The sequence below is a fragment of the Salvelinus fontinalis genome, chromosome 13 (assembly GCF_029448725.1).
Source record: "Salvelinus fontinalis isolate EN_2023a chromosome 13, ASM2944872v1, whole genome shotgun sequence".
NCBI lineage: Eukaryota > Metazoa > Chordata > Actinopteri > Salmoniformes > Salmonidae > Salvelinus > Salvelinus fontinalis.
In genome coordinates, this window is record NC_074677.1 from 14984480 (window position 1) to 15012462 (window position 27983).

The following is a 27983-nucleotide window of genomic DNA, read 5'->3' on the forward strand; positions in this document are numbered from 1 at the left end:
CTGAGGAACTTGAAGCTCTCAACCCACTGCATTACAGCCCTGTCGATGTGAATGGGGGCGTGCTCGGCTCGCTATTTCCTGTAGTCCACGATCAGCTCCTTTGTCTTGCTGACAGAGATTTTTGTCCTGGCAGTCTCTGACCTCCTCCCTATAGGCTCTCTCGTCGTCAGTGAACAGGCCTACCACCGTCACGTCGTCAGCAAACGTAATGCTGGTGTTGTGGGTGAATAGGGAGTACAGGAGGGGACTAAGCACACACCCGGAGGTGATCAGTCCCAGGGTCCTGAACTTAGTGATGAGCGGAGGGCACTACGATGTTGAATACTGAGCTGTAGTCAATGAACAGCATTCTGACATAGATGTTATTCTTGTCCAGGTGGGAGAGTGCAGTGTGGAGTGTCATCTGTGGATCTATTGGGGCAATATGCGAATTGTAGTGGGTCCAGGGTGTCTGGGATGACGGTGTTGATGTGAGCCATGACCAGCCATTCAAAGCATTTTATGGCTAAAGATATGAGTGATAGTCAATTAGACAGGTTACCTTGGCGTTCATGGACAACAGGGACTATGGTGGTCTGCTTGAAACATGTAGGTATTAAAGACTTGATCAGGGAGAGATTGAAAATGTCAGTGAAGACACTTGCCAGTTGGTCAGTGCAAGCTCTGAGTACGTGCCCTGGTAATCGGTCTGTGAATGTTAACCTGTTTAAAGGTTTTACTCATATTGGCTATGGAGAGCGTGATCACACAATCGTCTGGAACAGCTGGTGCTCTCAAAGCGAGCATAGAAGGCATTTAGCTCGTCTGGTAGGCTCACGTCACTGGGCAGCTCACGGCTGGGTTTCCCTTAATAATCCATGATAGTTTGCAAGCCCTGCCACATTCGATGAGTGTCAAAGCCAGCACAGTACGATACGATCTAAGTCCTGTATTGACGCTTTGCCTGTTCGGTGGCTCGTCGGAGGTCAGAGCAATATTTTTTATAAGCGTCCGGATTAGTGTCCCGCTCCTTGAAAGCAGCAGCTCAAGCTTTTAGCTCAGTGCAGATGTTGCCTGCAATTCATGACTTCTGGTTTGGAAATGTATGTACAGTCACTGGGGGTACGACATCGTCAATGCACTTGTTAATGATGCCGGTGACTGATGTGGTAACTGTTTGTTTGATGTTTGTTAAGTTACGGTAATTTCTGTTGATGCAATAAAATATAAATAATTATGGCACGTCTTGATTGATGCCTGTCTCAGTGGACTAATCCATTCCGGAGGCTGCGGGGATGGCACACCAGTATCATCAGTTTGTACATTTACCATTAATTCCCATAATTTCTAGAATGTTTGTTTGGTTACGGTAATTTCTGTTAATGCATTCAATATATTATTATTACAGTCTTTTACAGTTCTCATTGTCGGAGTGGACATGTTGTTTGCAGAGGGCACAACTTAGGCTACACTTAAGCATAAAAGTAGGCCTAGGCCACCTGGCCTGCGCAAATGTAGGCTAAATGTGCCCCTTTAGGGATTTTATAGTATTGTCTTAACTCACCACCACTAATGAGCTGTGGAGTTTCTCAAAGTAATTTTTTCTTCACCTCAAACAGCAAGTAAACAAATTCTGTTTTTACATCCATTGACAATGACAATAGTTCCACAATGTAGCCTATTTGAAAAATCTTTCCAGCTTTCTCACTTTCGATAACCAAACCACTCCATGTGAAAAGGAGGAGAGAAAAAATCATGCTCTGATCTGGTGAAAACGTAATAAAATAGGTCTACCTGATTACTTCTTATGCCTTGCACAAATAGCCTACAGCTGTGTCTGTCCGGAGCTCACAATCACAGGAAACTCTGAGGGTCCCGAATATTTTATACAATGTTGCAAGTTTGTTAGTGTAAGCTTGTGGCTGGACCAAGTTGATCGTTGATTGTTGTCTTAATTATTTAATCACAGTGTGCTTAAAGCATCATACAAGCTCAGTAGCCAAGTGTGTGCAAAGCTGTCATCAAGGCAAAGGGTGGCTACTTTGAAGAATCTCAAATATAAAATATATTTAGATTTGTTTAACACTTTTTTGGTCACTACATGATTCCATATGTGTTACTTAATTGCTGTGCTGTCTAAACTATTATTCTACAATGTAGAAAATAGGTAAAATAAAGAGTAGCTGTGTCCAAACTTTTGACTGGTACTGTAGATGGTTTTATTAAAACACATAGGGTGTGTCTATATATGGAAAAATTTATGTTTTAACATTTCGACCAGTCGATTGGTTGAAAGAACAGATGACACTTGGTCAACCAAGATTTTTTTTAGTTGGGGACAGCCCTACTAACACTACAAAATAGTGTTTCTGAAGGAGGCCCTCGAAAATAACAGCCATGTGCACTGCTAAAGGCATTACTGTGTTTTTTCCCCCTTTCCTTTCCTCACAGCATTCCACCATCAACGTAAACCATGACATGGTTGCCTCTGATACAACTCTCCCATATAGACTAATGCAAATAACAAGACAGCAGAAGGAGCCCAGACACCCCCAGACTGTGTTTGGCCTCCTGTAGGCTCATTTCAGCCTAGTGCAGCTTGGAGGGAGAGAATCTAGCTGTAATTTAGCGGAAAACTGCGCCACTGTAACACATGCGTCTGTGGCCCTAGGGTTCGGGCTTGTCATGTGATCTAAAACCAGGAAAAATAACAGTGGGAAACGTGTTTGGGTGTCCTATTTCTATTGGCTTTGCACAATGTAAACACTTGGGTCAATGGGGAGTAAGTTTTGGATTTGTCATATCAAATCAAGTATATTTAGCCAAAGTTATTGCGGGTGTAGCGAAATGCTTGTGTTCCTAGCTCCAACAGTGCAGTAATATCTAACAATTTACAAATACACACTTGTCACGTTCTGACCATAGTTCTTTTGTATTTTCTGTGTTTTAGTGTGGTCAGGGCGTGATTTGGGTGGGTTATCTATGTGTTGTGTTTCTATGTTGGGTTTGTTGTTTGGCCTGATATGGTTCTCAATCAGAGCCAGGTGTTTGTCATTGTCTCTGATTGGGGACCATATTTAGGTAGCCTGTTTTGTGTTGGGTTTTGTGGGTGGTTGTCTTCTGTCTTTGTGTCTATGCACCAGATAGTACTGTTTCGGTTTTTCACATTTGTTGTTTTTGTATTTTGTAGTGTTCACGTTTATTGTCTTAATTAAAGTCACGATGAACACTAACCACGCTGCGCTTTGGTCCGATCCCTGCTACACCTCCTCTTCGAAATCTGCCGTTACAACACTAATCTAAAGTAAAAGAATAGAGTTAAGGTATATATAAATATTATGATGAGCAATGTCTGAGTGGCATTGACTAAAAGACAGTAGAGTAGAATACAGTATATGCATATGAAATGAGTAAAGCAGTATGTAAACATTATTAAAGTGACTTGTGTTCCATTATTAAAGTGACCAGTGATTACATTTCAATATATATAGAGCAGCAGCCTCTAAGGTGCAGGGTTGAGTAACCGGGTGGTAGCCGGCTAGTGATGACTATTTAACAGTCTGATGGCCTTGAGAAATAAGCTGTTTTTCAGTCTCTCGGTCCAAGCTTTGATGCACCTGTACTGACCTCACCTTCTGGATGGTAGCGGGGTGAACAGGCTGTGGCTCGGCTGGTTGATGTCCTTGATGATATTTTTGCCATCCTGAGACATCGGGTGCTGTAGGTGCCCTGGAGGGCAGGCAGTGTGCCCCTGGTGATGCGTTGGGCAGACCACACCACCCTCTGGAGAGCCCTGCGGTTTGCGGGCAGTGCAGGTGTTGTACCAGGCGGTGATACAGCCCGACAGGATGCTCTCAATTGTGCATCTGTAAAAGTTTGTGAGGGTCTTAGGGGCCGAGCCGAATTTCTTCAGCCTGTTGAGGCGCCTTCTTCACCACACTGTCTGTATGGGTGGACCATTTCAGATCGTCTGTGATGTGTACGCCGAGGAACTTGAAGAATTTCACCTTCTCCACTGCGGTCCCGTCGATGTGGATAGGGGCGTGCTCTCTCTGTTACTTCCTGAAGTCCACCTTCAGCTCCTTTGTTTTGTTGATGTTGAAGGAGAGGTTATTTTCCTGGCATCACCTCCTCCCTGTGGGCTGTCGTCGTTGTTGGTGATCAGGCCTACAACTGTTGTGTCATCTGCAAACTTGATGATTGAGTTGGAGGCACGCGTGGCCACGCAGTCATGGGTGAACAGGGAGTACAGGAGGGGGCTGAGCATGCACGCTTGTGGGTCCCCTGTGTTGAGGATCAGCAAAGTGGAGGGGTTGTTTCCTACCTTCACCACCTGGGGGCGGCCCGTCAGGAAGTCCAGGACCCAGTTGCACAGGGCGGGGTTCAGACCCATTGCCCCGAGCTTAATGATGAGCTTGGAGGGTACTATGGTGTTGAAGGCTGAGATATAGTCAATGAACAGCATTCTTACATACTGTAGGTATTCCTCTTGTCCAGATGGGATAGGGCTGTGTGCAGTGCAGTGGAGATTGCATCGTCGTCTGTGGATTTTTGGGGCGGTAGGCAGATTGAAGTGGGTCGAGGGTGTCAGGTAAGGTAGAGGTGATATAAACCTTAACTAGCCTCTCAAAGCACTTCCTGATGACAGAAGTGACTGCTATGGGGCGATAATCATTTAGTTCAGTTACCTTTGCTTTCTTTGGTACAAGAACAATGGTGGACATCTTGAAGCAAGTGGGGACAGCAGACTGTGATAGGGAGAGATTGAATATGTCCATAAACACTCCAGCCAGCTGGTCTGCGCATGCTCTGAGGACGCGGCTAGGGATTCCGTCTGCGAGGGTTAACACGTTTAAATGTCTTACTCACGTCGGCCACGGAGAACGAGAGCCGACAGTCCTTGGCAGCGGGCCGAGTCGGAGGCACTGGGTTCAGTGATGCCAATTTAGCAATTTTGTTCCTAGATTTAGCACCTTTTCAGACTACCCGGGCAACTTTATTTTCAAACAGCACCTAGCAACAAATTTAGCTACTTTTAAAAATGTATTTGGAACTTTTAGCAACTTTTGAAAAGTGACTCAAATGCTAAAATGCACACATTTTCCCTCTAAATGACACAAAAAATAATTTTTTTCTGTCACACACTCAGTCACAACACACGTGCCTGGCTGCAAAAGTGCATTGTGAGTGATGTCAGCAGCAGGCGCTCAGCTCGTGCTCAGGCAGCAGCAGGCCAGCAGCAATTTCATCAAATTGCAAATCAGTAGCATGGGTTCGACATGCCAAACCGAATGAATATAGTTGGTCATGAATGTTTGATCTTGAACAGAACTTACAACATCAATCAACATGTTTCAATCAAAATTGTACAGCCAGAAGTACAGAAAAGAGTCTATACCTAAACAAATGTCAAATCATATTTTTTGCAGAGATGGCCAGTCAATTTGAGTAACGTTATTGTGTATTCTACGTAATGACGCAGTTTTACGTTATCTTACAATGACATCACAACGTCATTTCGCAACAAATCAACCTGCCTCTAGCAACTTACCCTGAAAATTAGTTGGCAACACTGACTGTGTTATCCTCAAAGTGGGCAAAGAAGGTGTTTAGCTTGTCCGGGAGCAAGACATCAGTGTCCGTGACGTGGCTGGTTTTCCCTTTGTAATCTGTGATTTTCTGTAGACCCTGCCATATACGTCTCGTGTCTGAGTCGTTGAATTGCGTCTCCACTTTGTCTCTGTACTGACGTTTTGCCTTTTTGATTGCCTTACGGAGGGAATAACTACACTGTTTGTATTCAACCATATTCCCAGTCACTTTGCCATGGTTAAATGCAATGGTTCGCACTTTCAGTTTTGCGTCAACGCTGCCATCTATACACGATTTCTGATTTCGGTAGGTTTTAATAGTCACAGTGGGAACAACATTCGCTATACACTTCCTGATGAACTCAGTCACTGTGTCAGTGTATACGTCAATGTTATTCTCAGAGCCTACCCGGAACATATCCCAGTCTGCATGCTCAAAACAATCTTGCAGCATGGATTCTGATTGGTCAGACCATTGTTGAATAGACCTTAGCACAGGTACTTCCTGTTTGAGTTTCTGCCTATAGGAAGGAGCAAAATGGAGTCATGATCTGATTTGCCAAAGGGAGGGCGGGGAAGGACCTTGTAGGCATCCGGAAGTTGGAGTAGCAGTGGTCGAGTGTTTTAGCAGAGTGAGTACTACAGTCAGTATGTTGATAGAACTTCGGTAGCGTTTTCCTCAAATTTGCTTTGTTAAAATCCATATCTACAATAAATGCGGCCTCAGGATATGTGGTTTCCAGGTTGCACAAAGTCCAGTGTAGTTCCTTGAGGGACATCATGGTATCGGCTTGAGGGGGGATATACAGGTCAATGGAAGGCAGACAGTGGGGGTCAGAAGATGGACACCAGATTGGTGCACATTCAACAAATCTTATCTAACAAAGTGGCTTTTCGTAAAATCCGTAATGATTGATGAATTGTAAGATGCCCATAATGTGGTTACTAAAGTCGGATATATTTGTCTGTTATCGCTGCATAACATTTTGAAGTCCCTTTTCAGGTTTAGAAGAGGTGACTGCTAAATTGTAACTCCCATTCTGATTAGCTGGTAGCATAGCGAACATAGAGAAATCGGTGGTGGTAGTCAAAGTCATTTTTAAGTAATGCAGTGATTGGTGATGATGACATGAACATGTGTTGGGGTTGACATCCATACAAGCATTATACTCCGATTTTTACCTCAACATAGTGTGAAATAATGTATATAAACAATAACCTAAATGTTGTCTTATTTTGCTGGGGGGCAATCAAGAGATTCAGGATCTTTCCCCCATGGCATCTTTCCCCCACGCATTACCATTTGCATTTCCATTGTTTTGGTCGAGTTCCATTGGCCTCATTACCGCATCTATGGTGGTACATGAATATGGTTTAGTACTAAGTAGAGGTCGACCAATTAATTAGAATGGCCTATTAATTAGGGCCGATTTGAAGTTTTCATAACAATTGGAAATCTGACAATGTGTCGCTTGATTGGGTTGTGTTTTGGAGGACGCACGGCTCTCGACCTTAGCCTCTCCCGAGTCCGTACGGGAGTTGCAGCGATGAGACAAGACTGTAACTACCAATTGAATACCACGGAATTGGGGAGAAAAAGGGGGAATTTTTTCTTTTTTATACAAATTGTACATTTAATCTATATAAAGATTATACTATTATGCACGCAATTGCCCCGACTGCTGATCTTGCTGTGACAAGGTTACAGTACAATTTTTGCAGCTGTGCAGGAAACCCTAACTGATTTAAAACTCATGCTTAATACGGACAAAACTAAATAAATGTTGTTTTCAAGTTCTCATAAGATTGTCTCAGATGGATTACATCTTCACGTATCGGATGGTTCTATAATCTAATGAGTCTCTGTATACAAATACCTTGGTATTTGGATTGACAATGATTTATCGTTTAAAACAACATACGAATGAGCTTGTTAAGAAACTAAGATTTAAAGTGGGATTTTTTACAGAAATATATCTTGTCTCTCTCTAGTCAGCAGGAAGCAGATTGTGCAGTAAACCTTTCTACCTGTTCTTGATTTTGGTGATACTATTTATCAAAGTGCAACTGCCTCTACTCTTAAACTGCTGGATCCCGTTTTTTCAATAGCGCTTTTCGTTTTATCACAGGAGTTTTATTACTCATCACTATATTCTTTACCAAAAGGTTGGCTGGACCTCTTTAAAGTCACATCATTACACTCTTCTTCTTTTTTCCCAAAGCCCTACTCCACAAGCTTGCGACTTAACTTCACTATTAAGATTTAAAATGACAAGTTATCAAACCTGTTCACAATAGTTGGTTAACTCTGGAGACTCCTTTGGTGTCTTCAAAGGTAGCTAAATCGGCCTTTAGTTTTTATGCTCCGTATGTTTGGAATAATCACGAAAAACAGTACACATAGAGGCCTTAGTGTCCCTGTGGCAGTTTAGAGAGTGGACAGAGGAATTTTATAAAGAAGAATTTGTTTGTTTTAGGTGATAGTGTTTTGTGTATTTTGTGTACATTTATGTTTGTCTGTGCAATATTTTACTTGTTTTAGATTGTTTTACTTCTATGAAATTGTATATGCAGGACTCCCATGAAAAAGAAACACTGGTCTCAATGGTGACTCCCTGCTAAAATAAAGATAAAATAAATATATATTTTTTTAAACTCTGACTGGTACTGGGCCTATCCACAAGGTGTTCTTGGAAAGACTCATAAGAATATAGGCCTAATGATCAATTGCACATGAGGGTGTACTTTGGGCAGAGCAAAATGTGATTGGGGCTACATTACCAAAGAAGTTTGAAAACCGTTGACCTAAAGCATAATAATGTACCTAGGGCCCTGAGTTTTTACTGACCACATGAGCTGACCAGAAATAACTCAGGGCCCTGACAACTAACAAGCAATCAATTACAACAATCAAGGAATTTTTGGTCATTACCAATGATGAAATGCCACCAAGATTGATAGGCTAAGCGATAGGAAATCAGATCTCTGTCTGAGAGTCTAGAGGAAGTCTTGAGGAATGAAGAAGTGACTTACTGTCTTTCTGGCCCACAGTGCCGGAAGCGGACCCCCCAGCAGAGGTTCGTCCCACAGGGCCAGGGGAGTGCTTTGGGCCCCTGCCAGGGATCTTCAGTCCACTGGACTTCAGCATGTTCATCATGTACAGGGAGAAGTGCAGGGATTAAGGCTTTCGGTTTGAGGCACTAGAAGTCGGAATGGTGGCAATACCTCTCCATTTTAGCTGTGGAGATGAGTGGAGGCATCAAAATGTCTTAGTGATGATGATAGCTTCATCTGTCTGTATATAGGAGGTTGCTTTTTTTCACCTTTATTTAACCAGGTAGGCTAGTTGAGAACAAGTTCTCATTTACAACTGCGACCTGGCCAAGATAAAGCAAAGCAGTGCGACTAAACAACAACAACAGAGTTCCACATGGAATAAAAAAACATACAGTCAATAATACAGTAGAGGAAAAAAGTAGATATACAGTGTGTGCAAATGAGGTAAGATAAGGGATGTAAGGCAATAAATAGGCCATAGTGGCAAAATAATTACAATTTAGCAATTAAACACTGGAGTGATAGATGTGCAGAAGATGAATGTGCAAGTAGAGATACTGGGGTGCAAAGGAGCAAAAAAATAAATAACAGTATGGGGATGAGGTAGTTGGATGGGCTATTTACAGATGGGCTATGTACAGGTGCAGTGATCTGTGAGCTGCTCTGACAGCTGGTGCTTAATGTTAGTGAGGGAGATATGGGTCTCCAGCTTCAGTGATTTTTGCAATTTGTTCCAGTCATTGGCAGCAGAGAACTGGAAGGAATGGCGGCCGAAGGAGGAATTGGCTTTGGGGGTGACCGGTGAAATATACCTTCTGGACCACGTGCTACGGGTGGGTGCTGCTATGGTGACCAGTGAGCTGAGATAAGGCAGGGCTTTACCTAGCAAAGACTTATAGATGACCTGGAGCCAGTGGGTTTGGCGACGAATATGAAGCGAGGGCCAGCCAACGAGAGCATACAGGTCGCAGTGATGGGTAGTATATGGAGCTTTGGTGACAAAACGGATGGCACTGTGGTAGACTGCATCCAATTTGCTGAGTAGAGTGTTGGAGGCTATTGTGTAAATGACATTGCCAAAGTCAAGGATAGTCAGTTTTACGAGGGTATGTTTGGCAGCATGAGTGAAGGATGCTTTGTTGCGAAATAGGAAGCCGATTCTAGATTTAATTTTGGATTGGAGATGCTGAATGTGAGTCTGGCAGGAGAGTTTACAGTCTAACCAGACACCTAGGTATTTGTAGTTGTCCACATATTCTAAGTCAGAACCGTCCAGAGTAGTGATGCTGGACAGGCGGGCAGGTGCGGACAGCAATCGGTTGAGGAGCATGCATTTAGTTTTACTTGCATTTAAGAGCAGTTGGAGGCTACGGAAGGAGAGTTGTATGGCATTGAAGCTCGTCTGGAGGTTAGTTAACACAGTGTCCAAAGAAGGGACAAAAGTATATAGAATGGTGTCGTCTGCGTAAAGGTGGATCAGAGAATCACCAGCAGCAAGAGCGACATCATTGATGTATACAGAGAAAAGAGTCGGCCCGAGAATTGAACCCTGTGGCACACCCATAGAGACTGCTAGAGGTCCGGACAACAGGCCCTCCGATTTGACACACTGAACTCTGTCTGAGAAGTAGTTGTTGAACCAGGCGAGGCAGTCATTTGAGAAACCAAGGCTGTTGAGTCTGCCGATAAGAATGTGGTGATTGACAGAGTCGAAAGCCTTGGCCAGGTCGATGAATACAGCTGCACAGTATTGTCTCTTATCGATGGCGGTTATGATATAACCGGAATAACCAGAACAATCTGTGCTAGCTGAGTTTTCTTGTTGAACACTCCAGCCCTTTTAAAAAGCAGAGGGTCTATGCCCTTTCGGTGTACAAATCAAGCCATGTCAAGGTGTATCAGGTGTAGCCTGTACTATACTACTGTATACAAATTGAAATAATTGAGTGGTCCCTCTTCAAACAAATAGCCTATCTATAGATCAGAAAACAATATTTGTGATTTGGGTTAATCATCTATGTTGCTGAGTCTACTGGACTTAGTAAGTCCAGTTTATTGTCTCAAGTGTGTTGATGGTGAATAAATACACATGGGGTTAAATGTGTCACAAGGCTAAAATGTGTATTTCAAGAATATTCACTGACAGAAATAAACATATTTGGTATTGTCTTTGGTTATGCATACATTCTAAATGAATAACCTAGGCCTATGTATTAAATAGTGTTGGTTGGTTATTAGACTACTGTAAGTATTAGGGTGGCTAGTAGCTAGGCCTTGCTGCAACCTGGACTCAAGGGTCGACATAGCAAACGTAAAGCCCTGGTTGGTTTAAAAGGTGTACTTAATGCAAGCAAGACTCAATATATGTTGTTCTCTAATTTTCGCAAAAAAAACAAAAACAGTCAGATGAACTACATATTTACTAATTGGATGGTTCCCTCCTCGATTGGGGGTCCGCCTATAAATATCTGGGCATTTAGGTTGACAAAGACTTATGTTTAAAAAAACTTATGGATGAGCTAATTAAAAAGCTATGATTTAAAGTGGGCTTCTTTTTTACAAAAAGATCTTCCCTCTTTCTAAATAGCAGGAAGCAGATTGTACAGTCAACTTTCCTGACAGTTATTGATTATGGTGACACCATTTACCAGATTGCAGTAGCCACTACTCTTAAACCGTTGGATGCCGTCTACTATAGAACCTTTCACTTTATCAAAGGTGACAGTTTTAATATTCAATACTGAATCCTGTATCAAAAGGTTGGCTGTCCTCATTAAAGTCCTGTAGATCACTTCATTATTCCCTTTTTGTTTACAAAGCTCTACTACACAAGCTTCTAACTTACCTAACTTCGTTGATAACATATAAAAGAATGAGCTACCAAACTGGCTCGCAGGATTGATTAACTCTTGAGGTGCCTCTGGTTTTGACCAATTTTGGTAAATACTCCTTTAGTTTTAATGCCCCCATTGTTGGAGTAACCTACAAATTCCTTGCATCTCGATTCCCTGGTACCACTAGAGCAGTTTAGGACTATGATATTGAATGAGTTCATTATGCATTGCAGTTGTTTTGATTGATTGTAGTGGTTTATTTGTAGAAATTGTGGTGTTGAGGTTGTGCCTTGTGGTTATTTTCACTCTTCTTGTTTTATTTGAAACTTAATTTATTTTCCTTTTTATGTGAACAATTTGTTATTCAGGGCACCATTGGTCTCACTTGGGCTACCCTGAATAAATAAAAGTTAATCATAAAAAATAAAAACCTAGACGTTCACGTTATACGCCCATCCATCCTCTCATACTGGCTTAAATGGATACTTCAAGATTTTGGCGATGAGGCCCTTTACCTACTTCCCCAGAGTCAGATGAACGTGTGGATACCATTTTTATGTCTCTGCGTACAGTTTAAAGGATGTTCCTAACAAGTGCAAGCACAATTGCTAACCACAGTTAGCACAATGACTGGAAGTTTACGGGTATCTGCGCTACCAGTCATTGCGCTAACAGTAGTTAACATCGGCTCAAGAAACTACTAACTTCCTTCATACTGGACACAGAGACATAAAAATGGTATCCACGAGTTAATCTGACTCTGGGGAAAGGCCTCATCGCCAAAATCCTAAAGCATCCTTTTAAGTAACCTTCTGTTTTATGTAACCATACCAAACATAACAAATGATACCAATTTGAGTGTCACAGATTTACATTTACTATGTTACGTCTAGTCATTGAGGCCAGGCTGCTTGCCCGAAACACTGAGACCTGATCAGCTGTATTCCCAGTTGCATGCATGGCCTTCAAGACAAATATTTTACATCTCTCCAACTATAATATGTAATTCATGACAACGTTACATCACTATTCTAGCACCACATCTCGCATTTATACTGGTTATCTAGATGAGATGTCTGAAGAATGCAATAGTGCTTTCACAGTATCAGCATCATTCAGTTGACTCATGTATCAACATCAATTTGTATGTTGTTTTACGCAATAGGCCAAGGCCTAAATCCTTTTAGAATATTTTCTCAGGGCAGTTTTTATGACAGCTCTGCGAGGGGGCTATATTCTTGACAATGCGAAGTTGCTACATGTAGCCTGCTATATGACAGTGCAGTAGAGCTAGGCTACAATGTTACAATTTGATGCTCTAAACATAGGACCATTGGGCTATTAAATGACACATTGTTGTCTGCTAAGCTTGTTGAATACATTGTTGCTGTTTACACAATTATATTGCTAATTTATATATTTCCGTGACAGGGAAACATAAGGTGCATCCGAGAACATACAACGCAAATGTTTTTCTATTGTTATACCCACTGCAGCGCGGTGTGTATTTCTACTTCAGCTCAACAAATCCCTTAAACGATAAAGATGCAAGAACGAAACGCTTACCTTTTAATTTCCAAATTACGCATGAACGTGTCCAAAAAGCGGCGAACTTGTTTTTTTCCTAGAGGAGAGGGGTCCGCGGATCGGTTGATTTATCAGGTTGCCACTCCCTATACCCCCACACAGGGATGAACAAAAAATATGGATGCTTAGATGGAGCTGGAAGGGAGAGTGTGGCAGGATGCGAGCCGCAGTAGGCTAAATCAGGCTAAAATGCCGTTTTTTTTTTAAGAAGGCGACTTTCAGAAATAAGATTAGATTGTTGCTGTGAAGATTCAATGTAACTATATGCAAATTCCTCGGTCTCCCTTTTTGTTAGCGGTTTTTGGGGTGCAAAGCAGCATCAGCAACTTCAACCAGCTTCAATCCGCCGTTCAGAACGCTTAAAAACGTTAACCAGTACACACATGTGGCGTATTGAACATAGAGGGATGGGGTTTTCAATGTTTCGCTTGGGGCGCAATGGATGTTCGGTCTCTTTTTTCGCCTCTGTAGAGGATCCTCCCCCTTCGCTGGCTCAGCCAAACAAAGAGTTTAGGAAGTGGACGGTATTGCTGTGAAGGCTACAATGCCAACATTTAACCCAACCAAGCTACGAAGACACAATTGTGTTCTCTGGTTTGAAAGGCATTCATAAATTGTTAAATATTTTGTATAAAAATGTAAGGTGCAAGAGGAAGTAGTATACTATAGGAATTTATCCAGATTATTCACTGGTCCAGCTGTTCTTCTGGCTCACAGGAATTAATGTGCATCCGGTGCTGAATCACTGCGAATGAGTTATCCTTCCTGGAAATCCATGGAATGCCCTCGCATCATAAATTAGTTCCCACTTTGCAATAGCCTAGTGCACCTAATACGACTTACATACAGTTCTCACTTTTTTGCAATGCACACTTTAAAGGATTTTCAAATAAACATACAGAGATAATAAACTGACTATGTAACAACAGTGTAATAACACTGACTAATGGTATACTACCATGCAGGCTAAAACCCAATGACTGTATATACACATACTTGTATTAGGAAAACCTTGCCATTGCCTATATTTTGTCATATTCATGGTAAAAGAAAAAAAACGTTTTCGGAGACATTTCAACAACTCTCAATAACTTACTAATGTAATGTGATTTTGTGTGATAAATTACATGTGAACTGGTCCATCAATATTCAACAATACCCCTTAAAGCACACAACAATCATTCCCTCAGGCATCTTAATGGCTGCCTGTGGCACAACTTTGATAGACTGAGGCAATTTGTCAGTGTCTAATCTTCATAGTGGCCCTGAGTGTCAAGGATGAGGTTAGACCTATTGCATGCTTATAAAAAAATGCAATTTACAAAGCTGGTAGTGCAATTATAGGCCAAAGATCTTGTTGAAGTGATGCCTCATGGTTAGTAATGTTTGGTCTACAAATGAACCTTGGCTTAGCGGTGGTGTAACGGGTAGCAGGTCAAACGGGTAGTTTGACCTCAAAATCAAAGTTTATCAGATGTAAATTGAGCTAAATCCATATTCCAATCCATACCATTGATTGTGTAGACCCCCCTATACATGTCTGTGGAAAAATCTAAAGGTCTCAATTCCAAATTAATGAGAATTGGGAAACATTGAAATAATTGCACGCTAGATTACTCTTGCATATGAAAATGTCTGACTAACTTAAGCCCCTGTTCTGAGTGAAAACAAATTGACTTATAGCTGATAACCAAAATCATGAATAAAGCTTATGGATAAAAAGATCCAATTACATTTTACCATTGATAAAGCTACATTATTGATAGAAAATATTTAAAAAATGAATAGAACATCCACATTACAAATTTACAAAAGTAGAAAGTGGATAACCTATCCAAAGTTTGGTTGTGGCATAAAGGATTATGTGATATTTCGTCAAATCAGTGGCGGCACCAGGAATTGTTTTGCTTGGTAGTTGCGTAGGGGTGCTTGCCGTCTATGGTGTACACATGAATGTACATTCTTTCATGGGTGTGCTAGGTCTATTCTTGAGGGTGCGTCAGCACCGGCAAAGCCCTCCCTCTGCTTGAGAGGTTTGAGGCCACAACAGGAAGTGAATTCTTTCTGTATGAGCTGAAGACTTCCAATATAAAGGGGTTTCTGTGAATTTGACAGTGATTTACAGGCAGCTAGTGGTAAGTTACTGTATTTCATATTGCAGTACACATACTGTAATATAAATACAGTATCAAAACAAGTACTGTGTAATGACACAGTAAAATAACATTTAGTAAAATACCTTAATTGACTGTATTGTACTGCTACTGTAATTGTAATGAATTGATGAATGAAATTCATTGAGGGGAGATGGGGTTTGTATTTCACTGTCACGTTCGTCTTCGGGTGAAAGAGAGGACCAAGGCGCAGCGTGATGTAAATACATTATGTATTTATTTAAGAAGGACGAAGAACACTAAAACAAACTAAACAAAACAACAAACAGACGATGGTGAAGCTATACAAACAATAAGTGCAGACACTGGCAACTTACACATAGACAATCACCCACAATCTACCTAATGACTATGGCTGCCTAAATATGGCTCCCAATCAGAGACAACAATAGACAGCTGTCTCTAATTGAGAACCAATCTAGGCAACCATAGACTTACATAAACACCTACAATGAACACAACCCCATGAACTCTACAAACACCCCCTAGACAATACAAACACCCTAGACGAGACAAAAACACACAAACATCCCCCATGTCACACCCTGACCTAACTAAAATAATAAAGAAAACAAAGATAACTAAGGCCAGGGCGTGACAGTACCCCCCCCCCCAAAGGTGCGGACTCAGGCCGAAAAACCTGACACAGAAGGGGAGGGTCCGGGTGGGCCTTCCTACGGCGGCGGCTCGGGTGCGGGACTTGGACCACACTCCACCATAGTCAATACCCGCTTAGGTGGCCTCCCAGGAACGAGGACCCTTGCAGCGAGTCCCGGACTGAAGACCATCGTAGAGGGCGCCACTGGATGGAGGGGCAGCTCCGGACTGAGGGGCAACTCCGGACTGAGGGGCAGCTCCGGACTGAGGGGCAGCTCCGGACTGAGGGGCAGCTCCGGACTGAGGGGCAGCTCCGGACTGAGGGGCAGCTCCGGACTGGAGGGCGGCTCATGACTGGAGGGCGGCTGATGACTGGAGGGCGGCTCATGACTGGAGGGCGGCTCATGACTGGAGGGCGGCTCATGACTGGAGGACGGCTCATGACTGGAGGACGGCTCATGACTGGAGGACGGCTCATGACTGGAGGACGGCTCATGACTGGCGGGCGGCTCTGGCAGCTCCTGACTGGCGGGCGGCTCTGGCAGCTCCTGACTGGCGGGCGGCTCTGGCAGCTCCTGACTGGCGGGCGGCTCTGGCAGCTCCTGACTGGCGGGCGGCTCTGGCAGCTCCTGTCTGGCGGGCGGCTCTGGCGGCTCCTGACTGACGGGCAGCTCTGACGGCTCGGGACAGACGGGCAGCTCAGACGGCGCTGGGCAGGCGGGCAGCTCAGACGGCGCTGGGCAGGCTGGCAGCTCAGATGGCGCTGGGCAGGCGGGCAGCTCAGATGGCGCTGGGCAGGCGGGCAGCTCAGACGGCGCTGGGCAGGCGGGCAGCTCAGACGGCGCTGGGCAGGCGGGCAGCTCAGATGACGCTGGGAAGGCAGGCAGCTCAAACAACGCTGGGCAGATGGACAGCGCAGACGGTGCTGGGCAGACAGCAGACTCTGGCCAGCTGAGGCGCACAGTGGCGCGTGATGCCGGAACTGGTGGTACCGGGCTAAGGACACGCACCTCAAGGCTAGTGCGGGGAGCAGCAACAGGGCGCACAGGGCTCTGGAGACGCACAGGAGGCTTGGTGCGTGGTGCCGGAACTGGTGGTACCGGGCTGGAGACACGCACCACAGGGCGAGTGCGTGGAGGAGGAACAGGGCTCTGGAGACGCACTGGAAGCCTGGTGCGTGGTGTAGGCACTGGTGGTACTGGGCTGGGGCGAGGAGGTGGCGCCGGATATACCGGACCGTGAAGGCGTACAGGAGCTCTTAAGCACCGAGCCTGCCCAACCTTACCTGGTTTAATGCTCCCCGTAGCCAGGCCAGTGCGGCGAGGTGGAATAGCCCGCACTGGGCTGTGCTGGCGAACCGGGGACACCATGCGTAAGGCTGGTGCCATGTACACCGGCCCGAGGAGATGTACTGGAGACCAGATACCCTGAGCCGGCTTCATGGCACCTGGCTCGATGCCCACTCTAGCCCGGCCGATACGTGTAGCTGGAATGTACCGCAACGGGCTAAGCACACGTACAGGAGACACCGTGCGTTCTTCCGCATAACACGGTGTCTGCCCGTACTCTCGCTCTCCACGGTAAGCACGGGGAGTTGGCGCAGGTTTCCTACCTGATTACGCCACACTCCCTTTTACCCCCCCCCCCCAAGACATTTTTGGGGCTGACTCTCAGGCTTCCAGCCTCGCTTCCGTGCTGCCTCCTCATACCACCGCCTCTCGGCTTTAGCTGCCTCCAGCTCTTCACGAGGGCGGCGATATTCTCCCGGTTGTGCCCAGGGTCCTCCGCTGTCCAGAATTTCCTCCCAATTCCATAAGTCCTGCGATCGCTGCTCCTGCTGCTGCAGGCCAGGACGTGACATTCACAGTATTTTACTGTAATTACATGGAGTTGGTGCAAGCAAGTTGGCTGCTAGGTACTGTGTTTACACATTGCATATCATGAGAATAGCACTGGAGGGATTAGCAGCTGTTTTACAGTCTCCTGACCAATTGTGCTAATATTTATTTATTTTTGCAGATCTTAACTTTTTTTGTAGATAATGTTTCCGCCATCGTTTCCTATGACTGAAAAGAGCTTCTGGACATCAGAACACTGATCACTAACCTCAATTTGGATAAGGATTTCTAATTCAATGAGTCGGTGGCGAAGGACATACTGTTCATCCCGGACCAGGCCCAAATCCCCAGACCTCGAAAAAGGAAGAGGCAGCTTTATAGAGGCCGGTGTGCGGGATAACAGAAGAGACAATGTTGGCGAGTGGATAGACCACCTCTGTCCTCCGTTCTATTGGCTAAAGTGCAATTACTGGAAAATAAACTGGACAAGCTCCGTTCAAGAATATCCCATCAACGTGATCTGAAGAACTGTAATATCCTATGTTTCTCCAAGTTGTGGCTGAACAAGGACATAGAAAATATAAATCTAGCTGAATTTTCTATACATCGGCAGGACAGAACGACAGTGTTGAGTAAACTCAAGGGGTGGTGTGTCATTTTGTTAACAGCTTATGCGCAATCTGTAACGGTAATCCTCCTCCTCTTCATCCGAAGAGGAGGAGTAGTGATTGAACCAAGGCGCAGAGGGTTGTGAATACATAATTTATTTAAAGAAAAGACGAAAACACGAACTTCACTATAAACTAACAAAACAACAAACGGAGTAGACAGACCTGGACGACGAACTTACATTAAACATGAAGAACTCACGAACAGGGAAAATAGACTACACAAAATGACAATGTACAAAACAAACCGAACAGTCCCGTATGGTGCGACAAACACTGACACAGGAGACAACCACCCACAACGAACACTGTGAAACAACCTACCTAAATATGACTCTCAATTAGAGGAACGCCAAACACCTGCCTCTAATTAAGAGCCATACCAGGCAACCCTTAAACCAACATAGAAACAGAAAACATAGAATGCCCACCCAAACTCACATCCTGACCAACTAACACATACAACAAACTAACAGAAATAGGTCAGGAACGTGACATAACCCCCCCCCATAAGGTGCGAACTCCGGGCGCACCAGCACAAAGTCTAGGGGAGGGTCTGGGTGGGCATCTGACCACGGTGGTGGCTCAGGCTCAGGGCGAGGTCCCCACCCCACCATAGTCAATCCCAGCTTATATCTCCCCCTACAAATGACCACCCTCATATTACCCCCACTTAATCTTTTGGGTAACATCGACACAAGGGGCAGCACCGGGATAGAGGGATAGCTCAGGACAGAGGGATAGCTCAGGACAGAGGGATAGCTCAGGATAGAGAGGTAGCTCAGGATAGAGAGGTAGCTCAGGATAGAGGGGCAACTCCGGACTGAAAGGCAGCTCCGGACAGAGAGACAGCTCTGGACTGAGGGGCAGTTCTGGATAAATAGCCGCTCTGGGCTGAGGGACAGCTCATGACTGGCTGACGGCTCTGGACGCTCATGGCTCACTGACGGCTCTGGCAGATCCTGTCTGGTTGGCGGCTCTGGCAGATCCTGTCTGGTTGGCGGCTCTGGCAGATCCTGTCTGGTTGGCGGCTCTGGCAGATCCTGTCTGGTTGGCGGCTCTGGCAGATCCTGTCTGGTTGGCGGCTCTGGCAGATCCTGTCTGGTTGGCGGCTCTGGCAGATCCTGACTGACGAATGGCTCTAGCGGCTCCTGACTGACTAACGGCTCTGACGGCTCGGGACAGACGGGCGGCTCTAATGGCTCGGGACAGACGGATGGCTCAGACGGCGCTGGGCAGGCGGGCAGCTCAGATGGCGCTGGGCAGGCGGGCAGCTCAGATGGCGCTGGGCAGGCGGGCAGCTCAGATGGTGCTGGGCAGGCGGGCAGCTCAGACGGCGCTGGGCAGGCGGGCAGCTCAGATAGCGCTGGGCAGGCGGGCAGCTCAGATGACGCTGGGAAGGAAGGCAGCTCAAACAACGCTGGGCAGATGGAAAGCGCAGACGGTGCTGGGCAGACAGCAGACTCTGGCCGGCTGAGGCGCACAGTGGCGCGTGATGCCGGAACTGGTGGTACCGGGCTAAGGACACGCACCTCAAGGCTAGTGCGGGGAGCAGCAACAGGGCGCACAGGGCTCTGGAGACGCACAGGAGGCTTGGTGCGTGGTGCCGGAACTGGTGGTACCGGGCTGGAGACACGCACCACAGGGCGAGTGCGTGGAGGAGGAACAGGGCTCTGGAGACGCACTGGAAGCCTGGTGCGTGGTGTAGGCACTGGTGGTACTGGGCTGGGGCGAGGAGGTGGCGCCGGACTGAGGGGCAGCTCCGGACTGAGGGGCAGCTCCGGACTGAGGGGCAGCTCCGGACTGGAGGGCGGCTCCGGACTGGAGGGCGGCTCTGGCAGCTCCTGACTGGCGGGCGGCTCTGGCAGCTCCTGACTGGCGGGCGGCTCTGGCAGCTCCTGCACCTCAAGGCTAGTGCGGGGAGCAGCAACAGGGCGCACAGGGCTCTGGAGACGCACAGGAGGCTTGGTGCGTGGTGCCGGAACTGGTGGTTCCGGGCTGGAGACACGCACCACAGGGCGAGTGCGTGGAGGAGGAACAGGGCTCTGGAGACGCACTGGAAGCCTGGTGCGTGGTGTAGGCACTGGTCGTACTGGGCAGGGGCGAGGAGGTGGTGCCGGATATACCGGACCGTGAAGGCGTACAGGAGCTCTTAAGCACCGAGCCTGCCCAACCTTACCTGGTTTAATGCTCCCCGTAGCCAGGCCAGTGCGGCGAGGTGGAATAGCCCGCACTGGGCTGTGCTGGCGAACCGGGGACACCATGCGTAAGGCTGGTGCCATGTACACCGGCCCGAGGAGATGTACTGGAGACCAGATACCCTGAGCCGGCTTCATGGCACCTGGCTCGATGCCCACTCTAGCCCGGCCGATACGTGTAGCTGGAATGTACCGCAACGGGCTAAGCACACGTACAGGAGACACCGTGCGTTCTTCCGCATAACACGGTGTCTGCCCGTACTCTCGCTCTCCACGGTAAGCACGGGGAGTTGGCGCAGGTTTCCTACCTGACTTCGCCACACTCCCTTTTATCTCCCCCCCCCCAAGACATTTTTGGGGCTGACTCTCAGGCTTCCAGCCTCGCTTCCGTGCTGCCTCCTCATACCACCGCCTCTCGGCTTTAGCTGCCTCCAGCTCTTCACGAGGGCGGCGATGTTCTCCCGGTTGTGCCCAGGGTCCTCCACTGTCCAGAATTTCCTCCCAATTCCATAAGTCCTGCGATCGCTGCTCCTGCTGCTGCAGGCCAGGACGTGACATTCACAGTATTTTACTGTAATTACATGGAGTTGGTGCAAGCAAGTTGGCTGCTAGGTACTGTGTTTACACATTGCATATCATGAGAATAGCACTGGAGGGATTAGCAGCTGTTTTACAGTCTCCTGACCAATTGTGCTAATATTTATTTATTTTTGCAGATCTTAACTTTTTTTGTAGATAATGTTTCCGCCATCGTTTCCTATGACTGAAAAGAGCTTCTGGACATCAGAACACTGATCACTAACCTCAATTTGGATAAGGATTTCTAATTCAATGAGTCGGTGGCGAAGGACATACTGTTCATCCCGGACCAGGCCCAAATCCCCAGACCTCGAAAAAGGAAGAGGCAGCTTTATAGAGGCCGGTGTGCGGGATAACAGAAGAGACAATGTTGGCGAGTGGATAGACCACCTCTGTCCTCCGTTCTATTGGCTAAAGTGCAATTACTGGAAAATAAACTGGACAAGCTCCGTTCAAGAATATCCCATCAACGTGATCTGAAGAACTGTAATATCCTATGTTTCTCCAAGTTGTGGCTGAACAAGGACATAGAAAATATAAATCTAGCTGAATTTTCTATACATCGGCAGGACAGAACGACAGTGTTGAGTAAACTCAAGGGGTGGTGTGTCATTTTGTTAACAGCTTATGCGCAATCTGTAACGGTAATCCTCCTCCTCTTCATCCGAAGAGGAGGAGTAGTGATTGAACCAAGGCGCAGAGGGTTGTGAATACATAATTTATTTAAAGAAAAGACGAAAACACGAACTTCACTATAAACTAACAAAACAACAAACGGAGTAGACAGACCTGGACGACGAACTTACATTAAACATGAAGAACTCACGAACAGGGAAAATAGACTACACAAAATGACAATGTACAAAACAAACCGAACAGTCCCGTATGGTGCGACAAACACTGACACAGGAGACAACCACCCACAACGAACACTGTGAAACAACCTACCTAAATATGACTCTCAATTAGAGGAACGCCAAACACCTGCCTCTAATTAAGAGCCATACCAGGCAACCCTTAAACCAACATAGAAACAGAAAACATAGAATGCCCACCCAAACTCACATCCTGACCAACTAACACATACAACAAACTAACAGAAATAGGTCAGGAACGTGACATAACCCCCCCCATAAGGTGCGAACTCCGGGCGCACCAGCACAAAGTCTAGGGGAGGGTCTGGGTGGGCATCTGACCACGGTGGTGGCTCGGGCTCAGGGCGAGGTCCCCACCCCACCATAGTCAATCCCATCTTATATCTCCCCCTACAAATGACCACCCTCATATTACCCCCACTTAATCTTTTGGGTAACATCGACACAAGGGGCAGCACCGGGATAGAGGGATAGCTCAGGACAGAGGGATAGCTCAGGACAGAGGGATAGCTCAGGATAGAGAGGTAGCTCAGGATAGAGAGGTAGCTCAGGATAGAGGGGCAACTCCGGACTGAAAGGCAGCTCCGGATAGAGAGACAGCTCTGGACTGAGGGGCAGTTCTGGATAAATAGCCGCTCTGGGCTGAGGGACAGCTCATGACTGGCTGACGGCTCTGGACGCTCATGGCTCACTGACGGCTCTGGCAGATCCTGTCTGGTTGGCGGCTCTGGCAGATCCTGTCTGGTTGGCGGCTCTGGCAGATCCTGTCTGGTTGGCGGCTCTGGCAGATCCTGTCTGGTTGGCGGCTCTGGCAGATCCTGTCTGGTTGGCGGCTCTGGCAGATCCTGACTGACGAATGGCTCTAGCGGCTCCTTACTGACTAACGGCTCTGACGGCTCGGGACAGACGGGCGGCTCTAATGGCTCGGGATAGACGGATGGCTCAGACGGCGCTGGGCAGGCGGGCAGCTCAGATGGCGCTGGGCAGGCGGGCAGCTCAGATGGCGCTGGGCAGGCGGGCAGCTCAGATGGCGCTGGGCAGGCGGGCAGCTCAGATGGTGCTGGGCAGGCGGGCAGCTCAGACGGCGCTGGGCAGGCGGGCAGCTCAGATAGCGCTGGGCAGGCGGGCAGCTCAGATGACACTGGGAAGGAAGGCAGCTCAAACAACGCTGGGCAGATGGACAGCGCAGACGGTGCTGGGCAGACAGCAGACTCTGGCCGGCTGAGGCGCACAGTGGCGCGTGATGCCGGAACTGGTGGTACCGGGCTAAGGACACGCACCTCAAGGCTAGTGCGGGGAGCAGCAACAGGGCGCACAGGGCTCTGGAGACGCACAGGAGGCTTGGTGCGTGGTGCCGGAACTGGTGGTACCGGGCTGGAGACACGCACCACAGGGCGAGTACGTGGAGGAGGAACAGGGCTCTGGAGACGCACTGGAAGCCTGGTGCGTGGTGTAGGCACTGGTGGTACTGGGCTGGGGCGAGGAGGTGGCGCCGGATATACCGGACCGTGAAGGCGTACAGGAGCTCTTAAGCACCGAGCCTGCCCAACCTTACCTGGTTTAATGCTCCCCGTAGCCAGGCAAGTGCGGCGAGGTGGAATAGCCCGCACTGGGCTGTGCTGGCGAACCGGGGACACCATGCGTAAGGCTGGTGCCATGTACACCGGCCCGAGGAGATGTACTGGAGACCAGATACCCTGAGCCGGCTTCATGGCACCTGGCTCGATGCCCACTCTAGCCCGGCCGATACGTGTAGCTGGAATGTACCGCAACGGGCTAAGCACACGTACAGGAGACACCGTGCGTTCTTCCGCATAACACGGTGTCTGCCCGTACTCTCGCTCTCCACGGTAAGCACGGGGAGTTGGCGCAGGTTTCCTACCTGACTTCGCCACACTCCCTTTTATCCCCCCTCCCCCAAGACATTTTTGGGGCTGACTCTCAGGCTTCCAGCCTCGCTTCCGTGCTGCCTCCTCATACCACCGCCTCTCGGCTTTAGCTGCCTCCAGCTCTTCACGAGGGCGGCAATATTCTCCCGGTTGTGCCCAGGGTCCTCCACTGTCCAGAATTTCCTCCCAATTCCATAAGTCCTGCGATCGCTGCTCCTGCTGCTGCAGGCCAGGACGTGACATTCACAGTATTTTACTGTAATTACATGGAGTTGGTGCAAGCAAGTTGGCTGCTAGGTACTGTGTTTACACATTGCATATCATGAGAATAGCACTGGAGGGATTAGCAGCTGTTTTACAGTCTCCTGACCAATTGTGCTAATATTTATTTATTTTTGCAGATCTTAACTTTTTTTGTAGATAATGTTTCCGCCATCGTTTCCTATGACTGAAAAGAGCTTCTGGACATCAGAACACTGATCACTAACCTCAATTTGGATAAGGATTTCTAATTCAATGAGTCGGTGGCGAAGGACATACTGTTCATCCCGGACCAGGCCCAAATCCCCAGACCTCGAAAAAGGAAGAGGCAGCTTTATAGAGGCCGGTGTGCGGGATAACAGAAGAGACAATGTTGGCGAGTGGATAGACCACCTCTGTCCTCCGTTCTATTGGCTAAAGTGCAATTACTGGAAAATAAACTGGACAAGCTCCGTTCAAGAATATCCCATCAACGTGATCTGAAGAACTGTAATATCCTATGTTTCTCCAAGTTGTGGCTGAACAAGGACATAGAAAATATAAATCTAGCTGAATTTTCTATACATCGGCAGGACAGAACGACAGTGTTGAGTAAACTCAAGGGGTGGTGTGTCATTTTGTTAAATGCTTATGCGCAATCTGTAACGGTAATCCACCTCCTCTTCATCCGAAGAGGAGGAGTAGTGATTGAACCAAGGCGCAGCGGGTTGTGAATACATAATTTATTTAAAGAAAAGACGAAAACACGAACTTCACTATAAACTAACAAAACAACAAACGGAGTAGACAGACCTGGACGACGAACTTACATTAAACATGAAGAACGCACAAACAGGGAAAATAGACTACACAAAATGACAATGTACAAAACAAACCGAACAGTCCCGTATGGTGCGACAAACACTGACACAGGAGACAACCACCCACAACGAACACTGTGAAACAACCTACCTAAAAATGACTCTCAATTAGAGGAACGCCAAACACCTGCCTCTAATTAAGAGCCATACCAGGCAACCCTTAAACCAACATAGAAACAGAAAACATAGAATGCCCACCCAAACTCACATCCTGACCAACTAACACATACAACAAACTAACAGAAATAGGTCAGGAACGTGACATAACCCCCCCCATAAGGTGTGAACTCCGGGCGCACCAGCACAAAGTCTAGGGGAGGGTCTGGGTGGGCATCTGACCACGGTGGTGGCTCAGGCTCAGGGCGAGGTCCCCACCCCACCATAGTCAATCCCAGCTTATATCTCCCCCTACAAATGACCACCCTCATATTACCCCCACTTAATCTTTTGGGTAACATCGACACAAGGGGCAGCACCGGGATAGAGGGATAGCTCAGGACAGAGGGATAGCTCAGGACAGAGAGATAGCTCAGGATAGAGAGGTAGCTCAGGATAGAGAGGTAGCTCAGGATAGAGGGGCAACTCCGGACTGAAAGGCAGCTCCGGACAGAGAGACAGCTCTGGACTGAGGGGCAGTTCTGGATAAATAGCCGCTCTGGGCTGAGGGACAGCTCATGACTGGCTGACGGCTCTGGACGCTCATGGCTCACTGACGGCTCTGGCAGATCCTGTCTGGTTGGCGGCTCTGGCAGATCCTGTCTGGTTGGCGGCTCTGGCAGATCCTGTCTGGTTGGCGGCTCTGGCAGATCCTGTCTGGTTGGCGGCTCTGGCAGATCCTGTCTGGTTGGCGGCTCTGGCAGATCCTGTCTGGTTGGCGGCTCTGGCAGATCCTGACTGACGAATGGCTCTAGCGGCTCCTGACTGACTAACGGCTCTGACGACTCGGGACAGACGGTCGACTCTAATGGCTCGGGACAGACGGATGGCTCAGACGGCGCTGGGCAGGCGGGCAGCTCAGATGGCGCTGGGCAGGCGGGCAGCTCAGATGGCGCTGGGCAGGCGGGCAGCTCAGATGGCGCTGGGCAGGCGGGCAGCTCAGATGGCGCTGGGCAGGCGGGCAGCTCAGACGGCGCTGGGCAGGCGGGCAGCTCAGATAGCGCTGGGCAGGCGGGCAGCTCAGATGACGCTGGGAAGGAAGGCAGCTCAAACAACGCTGGGCAGATGGACAGCGCAGACGGTGCTGGGCAGACAGCAGACTCTGGCCGGCTGAGGCGCACAGTGGCGCGTGATGCCGGAACTGGTGGTACCGGGCTAAGGACACGCACCTCAAGGCTAGTGCGGGGAGCAGCAACAGGGCGCACAGGGCTCTGGAGACGCACAGGAGGCTTGGTGCGTGGTGCCGGAACTGGTGGTACCGGGCTGGAGACACGCACCACAGGGCGAGTGCGTGGAGGAGGAACAGGGCTCTGGAGACGCACTGGAAGCCTGGTGCGTGGTGTAGGCACTGGTGGTACTGGGCTGGGGCGAGGAGGTGGCGCCGGATATACCGGACCGTGAAGGCGTACAGGAGCTCTTAAGCACCGAGCCTGCCCAACCTTACCTGGTTTAATGCTCCCCGTAGCCAGGCAAGTGCGGCGAGGTGGAATAGCCCGCACTGGGCTGTGCTGGCGAACCGGGGACACCATGCGTAAGGCTGGTGCCATGTACACCGGCCCGAGGAGATGTACTGGAGACCAGATACCCTGAGCCGGCTTCATGGCACCTGGCTCGATGCCCACTCTAGCCCGGCCGATACGTGTAGCTGGAATGTACCGCAACGGGCTAAGCACACGTACAGGAGACACCGTGCGTTCTTCCGCATAACACGGTGTCTGCCCGTACTCTCGCTCTCCACGGTAAGCACGGGGAGTTGGCGCAGGTTTCCTACCTGACTTCGCCACACTCCCTTTTATCCCCCCCCCCCCCAAGACATTTTTGGGGCTGACTCTCAGGCTTCCAGCCTCGCTTCCGTGCTGCCTCCTCATACCACCGCCTCTCGGCTTTAGCTGCCTCCAGCTCTTCACGAGGGCGGCGATATTCTCCCGGTTGTGCCCAGGGTCCTCCACTGTCCAGAATTTCCTCCCAATTCCATAAGTCCTGCGATCGCTGCTCCTGCTGCTGCAGGCCAGGACGTGACATTCACAGTATTTTACTGTAATTACATGGAGTTGGTGCAAGCAAGTTGGCTGCTAGGTACTGTGTTTACACATTGCATATCATGAGAATAGCACTGGAGGGATTAGCAGCTGTTTTACAGTCTCCTGACCAATTGTGCTAATATTTATTTATTTTTGCAGATCTTAACTTTTTTTGTAGATAATGTTTCCGCCATCGTTTCCTATGACTGAAAAGAGCTTCTGGACATCAGAACACTGATCACTAACCTCAATTTGGATAAGGATTTCTAATTCAATGAGTCGGTGGCGAAGGACATACTGTTCATCCCGGACCAGGCCCAAATCCCCAGACCTCGAAAAAGGAAGAGGCAGCTTTATAGAGGCCGGTGTGCGGGATAACAGAAGAGACAATGTTGGCGAGTGGATAGACCACCTCTGTCCTCCGTTCTATTGGCTAAAGTGCAATTACTGGAAAATAAACTGGACAAGCTCCGTTCAAGAATATCCCATCAACGTGATCTGAAGAACTGTAATATCCTATGTTTCTCCAAGTTGTGGCTGAACAAGGACATAGAAAATATAAATCTAGCTGAATTTTCTATACATCGGCAGGACAGAACGACAGTGTTGAGTAAACTCAAGGGGTGGTGTGTCATTTTGTTAACAGCTTATGCGCAATCTGTAACGGTAATCCTCCTCCTCTTCATCCGAAGAGGAGGAGTAGTGATTGAACAAAGGCGCAGCGGGTTGTGAATACATAATTTATTTAAAGAAAAGACGAAAACACGAACTTCACTATAAACTAACAAAACAACAACCGGAGTAGACAGACCTGGACGA

At 47.7% G+C, this 27983-nt stretch overlaps 1 protein-coding gene across 6 annotated transcripts in view; it reads right to left on the reverse strand.

The window, feature by feature from the left end:
- The window catches only part of clip2 (CAP-GLY domain containing linker protein 2), a 74023-nt gene extending 60494 nt beyond the window's left edge, over positions 1 to 13529 (reverse strand). For all 6 annotated transcript variants that reach the window (XM_055941823.1, XM_055941822.1, XM_055941821.1 and 3 more), the window contains exons 1-2: positions 13028 to 13529; positions 8604 to 8808 (exon numbers count right to left, since the gene is read on the reverse strand). In XM_055941823.1, coding sequence (XP_055797798.1) covers positions 8604 to 8727 — 124 coding nt within the window. In that variant the 5' untranslated portion in view covers positions 8728 to 8808; positions 13028 to 13529. The remainder of the gene's footprint in view (positions 1 to 8603; positions 8809 to 13027) is intronic.
- Between the last annotated feature and the right edge of the window lie 14454 nt (positions 13530 to 27983).